Source organism: Podarcis bocagei, assembly GCF_964188305.1.
Source record: "Podarcis bocagei genome assembly, chromosome: 13".
NCBI classification, from domain to species: Eukaryota; Metazoa; Chordata; class Lepidosauria; order Squamata; family Lacertidae; genus Podarcis; species Podarcis bocagei.
In genome coordinates this window covers 13813241-13825893 of record NC_138138.1, presented here as the reverse complement: position 1 = coordinate 13825893, position 12653 = coordinate 13813241, and the positions used below count along the sequence as shown (strand labels likewise).

Genomic DNA, 12653 nt, shown 5'->3' with positions numbered 1-12653 from the left:
TTTGTACCCCAGATTAGCACGCCTGTGCCCTTTTCTTAACCAGGGCTGATCTCTCAAGTTACCGTATTTTTCGCTCTGCAGGACGCACTTTTTCCCCTCCAAAAATGAAGGGGAAATGTGTGTGCGTCCTATGGAGCGAATGCAGGCTTTCGCTGAAGCCTGGAGAGTGAGAGGGGTCAGTGCGCACCGACCCCTCTCGCTCTCCAGGCTTCAGGAAGCTTTCCGCAAGCCTTCAATAAACATTCAATAAACATTCTCCAATCTTCTCTAAACATATGTTTTTCTTGTTCTCTTATTCTATATGTTAAATCTGCAAGCTGTGCATATTCTGTCTACTTGAGCTGCTATTCTTCTTTTGTTGGGACCTCGCTGATTTTCCATTTTGGGGCTAAGAAAACACGGGCCGCAGTGGTAGCATGCAAAAATAACCTTTTTTTACACCTGGGAATTTCAGTCTGAATTATCCCCAACAGAAAGGACTCTGGGTTTTTTTGGGAAAGCACTTTTAAACATTTTTAAAAATTCATTATAGATCATTCCCAATACAATGGTACCTCGGGTTACAGATGCTTCAGGTTACAGACTCCGCTAACCCAGAAATAGTACCTTGGGTTAAGAACTTTGCTTCAGGATGAGAACAGAAATGACGCAGAGGCAGCAGGAGGCCCCATTAGCTAAAGTGGTGCTTCAGGTTTCAAGTTAAGAACCTCCAGAACGAATTAAGTTCTTAACCCGAGGTACCACTGTACCCTTTTATGAGTCCACCACATATGAGAGAACGTTCCCTCAACCTCTTTGCTCCTTGTTTCAGATTTTGGTTGCTCCAGCCCTGGGCAGTCGGTCACGTCCCCTGTCCAAGCTTCTCTGGTAGACCCCGTCTCTGAGAACGAGTCCTTCAACTCCAGGGTTCCCCCTCCAAGTACCCAGAACTTTGGGTTGCCTTTGCTTTCAACAGTACCCACAGGTAAAACCAATCTCTTTCCTGCTTTCGTAGAAATGCCCAGGCAAGTGTGAGCCTGGGAGCCTTATCGCTCCTGCTTTCCCATGCGACATCCCTCCAGCTCCTTTGAACCGTGGAACACGGGTTGGATATCTAAGTATTTAGCAAGGAAACGGGATGGCCCGTTGCAAACAGAGGGTTTGGAGGCTAGATGGGTGTGGGTGCAAATCCTGACCAAATACACCGAATCGGGCACGCTTTCATATAGGAGTGCGTGGGTTTTTAAAAAGGTTTTCTGGGTTTGGAGCAACGTGTAGGCCGAGTCTGGCGAAATATCCAATCTTCTGTAGGAGCCAGCTGTGTATCATCCATAATCTTATTAAGAGAATTTTAATGATTAAGCAGGCCATCCATCTCCTTTCTGTATATAGTTTTAGTTCCGTTACTGTTTTAACTACAGTCGTACCTTGGAAGTCGAACGGAATCCGTTCCGGAAGTCCGTTCGACTCCCAAAATGTTCGGAAATCAAAGTGCAGCTTCTGATTGGCTGCAGGAAGCTCTTGCAGCCAATCGGAAGCTGCGGAAGCCTCGCCAGACATTTGGCTACAGAAAATAGTTCAAAAGCTGGAACACTCACTTCCGGGTTTTGGTCATTCGGGAGCCGATTTTTTACGGGAGCCAAGGTGTTTGAGATCCAAGGTACGACTGTATTTCTTAATGATTGTTTTTCCCCCCATGCGTTTTTAGCGATTCTTGCTTTTATCCGTAAGCCGCCTTGAGTCCCACCGTCAGGGAAAAGGCGGGGTAGAAAGAAACATAAAGGTGATGATGATTTATGAATACAGTGGTACCTCAGGTTACATACGCTTCAGGTTATATACACTTCAGCTTACAGACTCCGCTAACCCAGAAATAGTAACTCGGGTTAAGAACTTTGCTTCAGGATGAGAACAGAAATCGTGCTCTGGCGGCGCAGCGGCAGTAGGAGGCCCCATTAGCTAAAGTGGTGCTTCAGGTTAAGAACAGTTTCAGGTTAAGAACAGACCTCCAGAACGAATTAAGTTCTCAACCCAAGGTAAAGGTAAAGGGACCCCTGACCAATTAGGTCCAGTCGTGACCGACTCTGGGGTTGCGACGCTCATCTTGCTTTATTGTCCGAGGGAGCCGGCATACAGCTTCCGGGTCATGTGGCCAGCATGACTAAGTCGCTTCTGGCAAACCAGAGCAGCGCACGGAAACGCCGTTCGCCTTCCCGCCAGAGAGGTATCTATTTATCTACTTGCACGTTGATGTGCTTTCGAACTGCTAGGTTGGCAGGAGCAGGGACCGAGCAATGGGAGCTCACCCCATCACGGGGATTCGAACCGCCGACCTTCTGATCGGCAAATCCTAGGCTCTGTGATTTAACCCACAGCACCACCCGTATCCCTCTAACCCGAGGTACCACTGTAAATAAAAACAAAGGCACCTCGCTTGGCCGCCCTGCCAACAAGCAATGTGTTCTGCAATGATGCTCTTTCCTTGCATCTCCTGCTCACCTGCCAAATCTGCCTTCCTCCTTACAGGTGTCCCCTGTGTGCCGGCACAGACTTGGCCGCCGTACCACATGCTGCCGACAGCTCCTGCCACGCCTCCGTACCTCTTCCCTGTTCCCCAGCCCATCGCCCCGCTGAGCCCCCACCTCCCCACGCTGTCCCTCCCCCCGCCGCCCGCCCCGCCAGTCGTCCCCGCCGTACAGCCTCCCACCGCCCCGCTCTGGACCCCCTCAACATCCCCGCTGCTCTCTCTTGCCAATGTCTTCTCCTTGGCAGTGATGAGCGTGGCTCAGTCCCTTCTTCCCGCCGTGACGGCGGCTTCCGCCCAGGAGGGGCCTCTCTACACCTCGCCAGTCTCGCAGTCTCCGGTGCTATGCCCGCCAAGCCCAGCTCCCGCGCGATTCGTCTACCCTGAGGTCATGGTTCCTCCTGCCAAACCAGCCCAGCTAGTCAACGGGACGTTGGGGATGCCAGCACCTCCAGGCTTTCTGCCATCCCTGAGTACGCCAACCACCAGCAGGCCTGACAATGACATGGTGAGTGTGCAGATGTGCGTGCAGGCGTCCTCCCGCCCCCCGGACTTGAGCATGACCGCGTGCGCATGCAGTGCTGGGAAATAAAGAAATGGAACTATCTCAGGAAGCAGCATGGGAGAGCTAGAGAGCAAGGCTGGGTGATAATGTGGTTTACAACGCTGTAATATATCCCTCAGGGACGCGGGTAGCGCTGTGGGTTAAACAACAGAGCCTAGGACTTGCTTATCAGAAGGTCGGCGGTTCGAATCCCCGCGATGGGGTGAGCTCCCGTTGCTCGGTCCCTGCTCCTGCCAACCTAGCAGTTCGAAAGCACATCAAAGTGCAAGTAGATAAATAGGTACCGCTCCGGCGGGAAGGTAAACAATGTACTGCAGTCAAACAATCAATCAGTAGCTGAACTGGGTTCCACACAGTCACAAAAAAGAGCCGCAGAAATGCAAAATAAATAGCAAAAACAGACAGACCTCAGCATAACACCCAAATTGGAAGTGTGGCACTCAAAACGGAAGCCTAGCTCCCAAAATGGAGCAAGTTCGGCTTCTGGAAAAAAATTCGCAAACTGGAACACGATGCCGGGGAAACTGTGAAGCCAGCTTGTGCCTCTGCTGACGTAGTTCCATCGTTATTTCAGTCGTGATACAGCAGTATATCGCAATATTTTGCTGGTTATATATCATGAAGTTGAAAACCAGCCATCACCCAGCTCCTTTATGTAGTTCCACCATTATTTCAAACATTGTGATATAGTGGTATATCACAATATTTAACTGACAATATATCGTGAAGCTGAAAACCAGCCATCGCCCAGCCCTACTGTTCCCCTATACATAGTACCATCGTTATTTCAAACATCGCGCTATATCGGTATATCACAATATTTAGCTGACGATATATCGTGAAGCTGAAAACCAGCCATCACCCAGCCTTACTGTTTCCCTATACATAGTACCATCGTTATTTCAAACGTCGCGCTATATCGGTATATCACAATATTTAGCTGACGATATATCGTGAAGCTGAAAACCAGCCATCACCCAGCCCTACGGTTCCCCTATACCAGTGTTTCCCAAACGTTTTTGGGCAACGGCACACCTGTTAGCCGGAAAAAAATCTCGCGGCACACCACCATTAAAGCCCCGCCCCGTGACGTCAGCGCGCAGCGTCACGCCGGGAGGGACGCACAAAAGCGAAAGTTTTTTCCCTCCCCCTTGCCGGGGTGGGAGGAGGCAGCAGAGCGAGGGCAGCTGAGGCGGCGGCGGCTGTTGTGGTGGTGGCGGCGATAGCGGGCGGAGGAGGGGGCGGCGGCGGGAGTTGCTGCTGCTGTTGTTGCTGCTGCTGCCCGGACATGCCGGCCTCCTCCTCCTCCGCTGTCTCGCGATCCTCCCTTTTGCGCGCGCTGCCCCGCCGCTCGGCACCACCACCGCGGAGCCGCCCCCGGCTCGACGCGGATCCTCGACGCCGCCGCCGCCTCTCACCGCCCGACTCGCCCGCCTTCCTCCCACGGCACACCAGCCGATGTCTCACGGCACACTAGTGTGCCGCGGAACACCGGTTGGGAAACACTGCCCTATACATAGTACCATCGTTATTTCAAACGTCGCGCTATATCGGTATATCACAATATTTAGCTGACGATATATCGTGAAGTTGAAAACCAGGTATCACCCCAAGCAGATGAGTTGTCCCAGGGTGTGGGTGCTAAATGTGGGTCTCCAGGAGGCAGGGAGCTAACATTAGGTCCAGCGAATGGGGTGGAAATGGGGAGGTTCAGTACTGACCCCTCACATATACAAAACTTTCTCTCTCTCCAGGTGCCTCCTGCATCCTCCTGGTCTGGGTCACTGCTCAGTGCGCCAGATTCTTCCACCTCTAAGCTGCCGCCACCTCGGCTCTCGCCCATCAATGAAGGTGTGGAGTGTTTGGGGGCCAGAGATAAATCTTTGCGGCTGTGGGCGCGCAACTGTTTGGGGCAGCGGCGGGGCTTGGGAAAGCAGCTGCCTTCAGCGCAGAGTTCCACCTCCAGTCCTGGAAGCGTATTCTCTGTGCTGGAGAAAACACAAACTAGGAATGGAGAGGCCTCTCACTGTGGTGGCCTTTTCACCTTTGCAAAGCTAAGCAGAGTCCGCCATGGTTTCAAATGGGATGGGGGACGGCGTGTTGAGATCCCTGCATTGCAGGGAGGTTGGGCTGGATGACACCCAGGGTCCCTTCCAAGTCTAGGATTCCCGCTTAGCAACTGCAGCCGCACTCCTTTGGAATAAGAGGAACGAGCGCTCAGATTTATGGCTTCAGGGCGTCTTACGTTATTAAGCTTTATAAGACTCAAATTTATTAATAAGAGTTTTCAGCATATGAAACGTTAAAAGCCAAACTAATCTAAAAAGCAATAATACAAAACAATACAAAGAACAGAGGAGAAAGTAAATAATAATAATAACAAAACAATAATAGCAAGAATCGTAATAAAACACAAAATTAAATATATATATAGCCCTCTATTTTACCTTAGTCTTCAAACCACAAACAAAGATGTGAGTCTTCCCACCTCTCACTTGGGAGAGTTTTCCCGCTTCCTCAACCTGAGGAAAACCCACTCTGGTTTCTCTGTAACACAGATTCCCTTCATTTTCTACCCATGACCTTTCTGCATATATCTTCATTTATCCTGAATATAAATCTTCAGAAATCAAAACATATATGTAAGAAGCAATAGAGAGCTATCAAGAATTGACAAAGAAAACAAAGAGGGGGAGGGGGGGAAAACAAAGAAATAAAAGATTAAAAGGGAAAAGAGGCTTCCGCTTCTCTATCTGCAGATACCAGTTATTCGAAATATTAAGCTTTATAGAGCTTTAAACATCATTAAGCTTTATAGAGAGAACATGGCACATTTATTATTATTATTATTATTATTATTATTATTATTATTATTATTACTACTATTATTATTGAATTTATATACTGTCCTATACCCAGAGGTCTCAGGGCAGTTAACAAAATAAAATCAAGATATAAAAGCACAAAATACATAATAAAAATAAAAACAACAACCCAATAGTCACCCACCCCCCCAAAAAAAAACACATTTTGAAAGGGCATAGGATGTCAAACAGATCAACCAAAGGCCTGGTTGAAAAGGAACGTTTTTGCCTGGTGCCTAAAGGTGTATAACGAAGGTGCCAGGTGAACTTCCCTGGAGAGTGCATTCCACAGATGGGGAGCCACTGCAGAGAAGGCCCCGTTCTCGTGTTGCCGCCCTCCGCACCTCTCAAGGAGGAGACACACAATTAGTACCAACATTATTAAAGAATTTAAGCACTGGTGGTTCTTTTTCGAAGAACCCCTTTATATTGGGGGACGCCTGAGGCTTCTCCCCATCCTCATTGTTAACCTAAGGTAAAGGTAAAGGGACCCCTGACCATTAGGTCCAGTCGTGGCCAACTCTGGGGCTGCAGCGCTCTTCTCGCTTTACTGGCCAAGGAAGCAGGTGTACAGCTTCCGGGTCATGTGGCCAGCATGACCAAGCCGCTTCTGGTGAACCAGAGCAGCGCACGGAAACGCCGTTTCCCTTCCCACCAGAGTGGTACCTAATTATCTACTTGCACCTTGACGTGCTTTCGAACTGCTAGGTAGGCAGGAGCAGGGATCAAACAACGGGAGCTCACCCCGTCGTGGGGATTCGAACCGCCGACCTTCTGATCGGCAAGACCTAGGCTCTGTGGTTTAACCCACAGCGCCACCCGCGTCCCTTATTGTTATTGTTAACCTGCCCGCCCACTTTCCCCCCGCTGACAGAGCCCAAGCCCCAGATCCTGGGCCGTTTCCAGGTGACCCCCACCCGGGATGTTCTCCCCGAGAGCCCCCCAAGGGGCGACAGCACCAGCTCTTCCAGCACCACGGAGTCGGACAGCGGGTCTCCGGGCGGGACGCCGGTGCAGGACGCTGAGGAAGGCACCACCCCTGTGGCGGAAGCGGAAGGGGAAGGGGAGACTCAGCCCAGCACCCCCGTCTGGATGAGCTGCTCCCACAGCCTCTCGTACCCGAGCAGCGACGACTCGGACAGCCCTGAGGATGACGAGGTCTGGGACGAGCTGCAGGCCTTGCGCCAGAAGTGAGTGTGGGGCTCTTTGGGGGGTGGAGGTCCCTTTCTCCCCGCCCCCCCGCCCCTCCCTGACCCAACGCCCGCTCTTTCCTTCTCAGGCACCTCTCTGAGGTCGAAGTTCTCCAGGCCCGGCAGAAGAAGGAGATTGAGGCGCTGTACGCCCGCCTGGGCAAGGTGCCGCCCGCCGGGATCGTGTCCCCCGCCGACATGCTATCCAGCCGCCAGCGCCGCTTCTCCAAGGGAAACCCCTTTGCGCGCCGCAGCAGCCTGCAGCGGGTGGACTTGGCGCAACCTCAGGGTAAGCTGCCTCCACGCCGCCGGGCCACGTTGGCAGGTGCCAACTGGAGGAGGCGGCTATGTGGCTCTCTGTTCTGAAGCTGGTGTGTGCTTTCCGGGTTTTCTCTGATTCATTGTTTAGTCGTGTCCGACTCTTTGTGACCCCATGGACCAGAGCACGCCAGGCACTCCTGTCTTCCACTGCCTCCCGCTGTTTGGTCAAACTCATGCTGGTAGCTTCGAGAACACTGTCCAACCATCTCGTCCTCTGTCGTCCCCTTTTCCTTCTGCCCTCCATCTTTCCCAACATCAGGGTCTTTTCCAGGGAGCCTTCTCTTCTCATGAAGTGGCCAAAGTACTGGAGCCTCGGCTTCAGGATCTGTCCTTCCAGTGAGCACTCAGGGCTGATTTCCTTCAGAATAGATAGGTTTGATCATGCAGTCCATGGGACTCTCAAGAGTCTCCTCCTGCACCATAATTCAAAAGCATCAATTCTTCAGCATTCAGCCTTCTTTATGGTCCAGCTTTCACTTCCATACATCACTACTGGGAAAACCATGGCTTTAACTATACGGACCTTTGTTGGCAAGGTCATGTCTCTGCTTTTTAAGATGCTGTCTAGGTTTATCATCGCTTTTCTCCCAAGATTTGATTCATTAGTCCAGACTATTTTATTAAGGCAGCTTTTAGAGCTGGCCCAGCCAAGAGGCAACATGAGGCGACTGCCTCAGGCAGCAGGATCTGTTAGGCAGCAAATCCGGCTCCGAATAATGCATCGCCCAGTTCCACTGCTAGGTGCCCCCTTGAAGGCAAGATCTGTTGCCTTCGCAACAGCCTATCAGCAAATAGGAGGCACTGCTGGTCTCCTCCCTTTCCTGAAGAGGAAATGGCAGGGGCTGCCCTTTGGGGTCCCTTAGGTTCTGCACGCAACTTGGCGCGATTCAGAGCAGGCCCCTTTTCCCCACAACGGCCTTTGATGCCCATTTCAACCATCGGGTTAAGGATGATTCGGTACCCCACATGTTCCCAGTGTAGATCTTCACCCACTGCCAGGGACTGGCTGGATTAGAAGACTGGTGCGAACCACACACCCAAGAGCCCCCAAAGGAAGGGCACAGAAGACGATGACTTCAGTCTCAGATCCCGGTGGTGGGGCACTGAAGAGCAGTCAGCAGAAGGGACAAGCTGGGAGGTGCTAGAAGCAGGGGGTTAGAGCAATCAAGGGGGATGAGGAGAAGCAGGGTCTTCCAGGACTAGGGTTAGAGCAAACTTTTTCAGCAGGGGGCCAGTCCACTGTCCCTCAGACCTTGTGAGGGGCCAGACTATATTTTGGGGGGGAAATAAATGATTTCCTATGCCCCACAAATAACCCAGAGATGCATTTTAAATAAAAGGGCACATTCTACTCATGTGAAAACACCAGGCAGGCCCCACAAATAACCCAGAGATGTGTTTTAAATAAAGGGACACATTCTACTCATGTAAAAACACACTGATTCCCAGACTATCTGCGGGCCGGATTTAGAAGGCGATTGGGCCGAATCTGGCCCCCGGGCCTTAGTTTGCCTACCCATGGGTTAGAGGCTGAGAGTCACAGTGGGGGCATAGGCTCAGACCGAGAGGAGTCAGAGATTGGCCCTGCTACACGGCAGCAGACTGTCCCAGCCACCTCTGTGCTTGGTAGAAAGGGGTTTTGGCACTGCTGGTATTGTGAACAAGCCCCGTACGTCTCTTGACCAGGGGGCTGAAATGTATGCCATTATTTATCAATTCTCGCTTCCCACGAATTACTTTTCCTCTCCACCGAACTGTGGGATTTGTCACTGGGCTTTTCACTACGCTCCCCTGCGTTGTAACTTTGCCGAAATACAAGTAGTTTAATTTTTTTCCCTGCTTTTTACCTTATCCCCATTTCCTCAGTTGTGCCCATGTTGAGAATGTAGGCTTCTTGGGGCAGGGACCTGCCAATCCCCTTCTTCACCAAGAACCACATGCATAGATAGCGATAAGTGTTGATCTTGCGCAACTCTGCATTTTCCTTATCCCTTCCACCCACCCCCTTCCATACTAATGGTATCATGAATGAGCTCAAACCTCTTTGTAATAGTCCCTTTCCCTCGCTCTTGTTGCCCCCGCAGGGATCATGAGGAGGAATTCTGTAAGCGGTGGGAGCACCAACACTTCCCAGGAGCAGCGACAGAGCAAAGGTGTGACGTTCGCCAGTGATATTGGATGCATGGTGAGTCGTGACCCTGGGGTGGAGGGTGAGAGACTACTGGACCTCGGGCCACGCTCCAGAGGATTTAGATAGACAGACAGACACATGGGCGTGCACACACATCTTTAAATATTTATTCAAAAGTGAAGAGGGTTAAACAAACCCTCTGGAGGGAACAAGTCCCACATCAAGGTGTGTTCTATGGCAAAGTTTCATTTTACTCCCCCTGTCTTGAGGCAGAAACCCCAAAAGTGTGTGGTGGTGGTGGTTTTTGTTTAGTCGTGTCCGACTCTTTGTGACCCCATGGACCAGAGCACGCCAGGCACTCCTGTCTTCCACTGCCTCCCGCAGTTTGGTCAGACTCATGCTGGTAGCTTCGAGAACACTGCCCAGCCATCTCGTCCTCTGTTGTCCCCTTCTCCTTGTGCCCTCCATCTTTCCCAGCATCAGGGTCTTTTCCAGGAAGTCTTCTCTTCTCATGAGGTGGCCAAAGTATTGGACCCTCAGCTTCAGGATCTGTCCTTCCAGTGACCACTCAGGGCTGATTTCCTGAAGAATGGATAGGTTTGATCTTCTTGCAGTCCATGGGACTCTCAAGAGTCTCCTCCAGCACCATAGTTCAAAAGCATCAATTCTTTGGCGATCAGCCTTCTTTATGGTCCAGCTCTCACTTCCATACATCACTACTGGTGGTATCTTGGCACAAAATGAGATTCGAGCTTTATATAGTCTGAATGCCCATTGTTCAAGGACTTAAGAACTGTTGCTGTGTGTTTGTGCTCCTTTGTAACAGCAGTTTGGTGGCCGTATCTGTGTTCAATTCCTAAACCTTGAAGTTGGAAGGATTATACACAGCAATGATATTCAGAGTCTCATTCTGCGTACACACCGTAGATTTAAGGCACACCCCAAAGAAGAACCTTGGGAGGTGGAGTTTACCCATTGCACCCAGCCGCAATTCCCAGCACTGTTAGCAAACTACAGCTCCCGGGTGCCTTTGGGGGAAGAGAAATGTTCTTTAAAATGCGTGGTGATTCCCAGCCCTGCTATCCAAGCTCCGCTTTTAACTGGAGGTACTAGGGAATGAAGGGTGGCGCTGTGGGTTAAACCACAGAGCCTAGCACTTACTGATCAGAAGGTTGGCGGTTTGAATCCCTGCGACGGGGTGAGCTCCCGTTGCTCGGTCCCTGCTCCTGCCAACCTAGTTCGAAAGCACGTCAAAGTGCAGGTAAATAAATAGGTACCGCTCCGGCGGGAAGGTAAACGGCATTTCCGTGCGCTGCTCTGGTTCGCTAGAAGCGGCTTAGTCATACTGGCCACATGACCTGGAAGCTGTACACCGGCTCCCTCGGCCAATAAAGCAAGATGAGCGCCGCAATTCCAGAGTGATCACGACTGGACCTAATGGTCAGGGATCTCTTTACCTTTACTAGGGAATAGAGCCAAGGCCTTGTACATCCAAAGGACATGTTTACCACTGAACTACATCTCCCTGTCTCTTTTTCACCTATTTCCTTTTGTTCCTACAGTAGCAGCCGTGGACACTTTTTGGACTACCTCAGTCTGCTGCCCACCATTGAAAGGACGGGAGCAGGTGGCGAAGGGTCCTACACAGCCTTTGCCTTACGCTCCCAACGTCAAGGCCAGCAGCCATCGACGTAGGAAAGTTCCCCTGGCGGAACGAACAGACAAGCTGCCTCTGAGCAACGTACAGAAGCCAAGTGAGCAGCCCAACACTACAGACTTTTCCTCCACACAAGACTTTGTGTCTGCAGAGAGAAGCCAAGCCCCGGTTGTTTGGGGATGCGTTTTTGTGGGGAAGCCTGAGCCGGCATGCCTTTCCCGCTGCTTCTGCCTCGCAAAGGAGCATCACTGTAAACGGAATCAGGGTGTCGCCTGTTCCGTATGTGCTATGGGATGGGGTCTGCACACATGGACGGCGTAGGGTGTGTGTGCGCGCCCAAGGCCGGGTCTAACTTAAGCAAGCGCCGTTTGATCCTCTGTGCCTTGCATGGCTCAATTCACAAAGCCACCCCAAGGCCAAAGCGCTTAGAAAACTTTAAGGAGCTGCCTTATGAGAGGAAACTTGCAGAATTTGTGCCTCAGTGTTAAAGGGATTGGGGGGGCGCCTCTCTTTCTTGCTTCCCTTAGCCTTAGCCCCCCGCTCAGCTCCTGCCTCCAACAGCAGTGGCACTACGTGTCACTAGTTCATGGCGTGTCTTTGCACTTTTTTACAAAAAAAATACAAACCAAACCAAAACCCTGACCCTGATTGGGGCAATGAACTGCTTGGGTTGGGCTCATCCTTTTCCTTGCATGGGAACCTGCACTTTGGAATGAAACACTGATGCTTTCTGTTTTGTGTATGATTATTTTTTTTATCACACACACACACTTTCATTTTGGAAGCGAAACAGGTAATGCATCTGTGTTTTTCGGTGATTAATAAATAAAAGCAACCTCAAACTCCCACCAAGCAACACCCGGGACGTGAGGAAATTTTGCCTGTTATACTCTGCACTCAGGGCTGCTCTCCCCTTGAAGGACAGACAACACACACCCTGCCAGGAAAGTAAACTCAAGTAGAACCAAAGTCAGTAAGCAAATATGCATGCAGCTGGGAGTTTTCTAAGTTCCCTGATCCTTCCCACCCCCAATTACATTCTGAGCACACAATTGTGTTGTCAATACTGTACCGTCCTTCTAACTGCATATTCTACAGATGTCATGCACCACCCCACAATCCAAAAATGAGTTCTGGAGACATCACATTCGGAATACAAGAGGGGTGGAGGAGGTGGGAATGAGCTCCTGCAAACAAACCTCTCACAATCTGGGGTACAGAAAAATTTTAACAGATTCAGAAAGGGAGAGAGCACCATGCTAGGCTGGTGGTTGACCTGCTAATTTCAACAGGTGTTCTCTGAGCGGCACTTAAGTTGAACACCGCCCATGGCTGCCCCAGCACGTTTTGCTGCTCTGGTGGTTGGGCACAAGTCTTTGGCTGCACACTGTGTACAGGGAATTGTAAAACTGTAGAGTTGGA

At 50.8% G+C, this 12653-nt stretch overlaps 1 protein-coding gene across 1 annotated transcript in view; it reads left to right on the top strand.

Annotated features, from left to right (window-relative positions):
* WNK4 (WNK lysine deficient protein kinase 4) overlaps positions 1 to 12079 on the top strand; it is a 62035-nt gene extending 49956 nt beyond the window's left edge. Inside the window, exons 14-20 of the mRNA XM_081166098.1 lie at positions 812 to 964; positions 2506 to 3011; positions 4823 to 4919; positions 6807 to 7122; positions 7212 to 7411; positions 9528 to 9628; positions 11137 to 12079. Coding sequence (XP_081022224.1) covers positions 812 to 964; positions 2506 to 3011; positions 4823 to 4919; positions 6807 to 7122; positions 7212 to 7411; positions 9528 to 9628; positions 11137 to 11139 — 1376 coding nt within the window. The 3' untranslated portion in view covers positions 11140 to 12079. The remainder of the gene's footprint in view (positions 1 to 811; positions 965 to 2505; positions 3012 to 4822; positions 4920 to 6806; positions 7123 to 7211; positions 7412 to 9527; positions 9629 to 11136) is intronic.
* Positions 12080 to 12653: the final 574 nt, after the last annotated feature.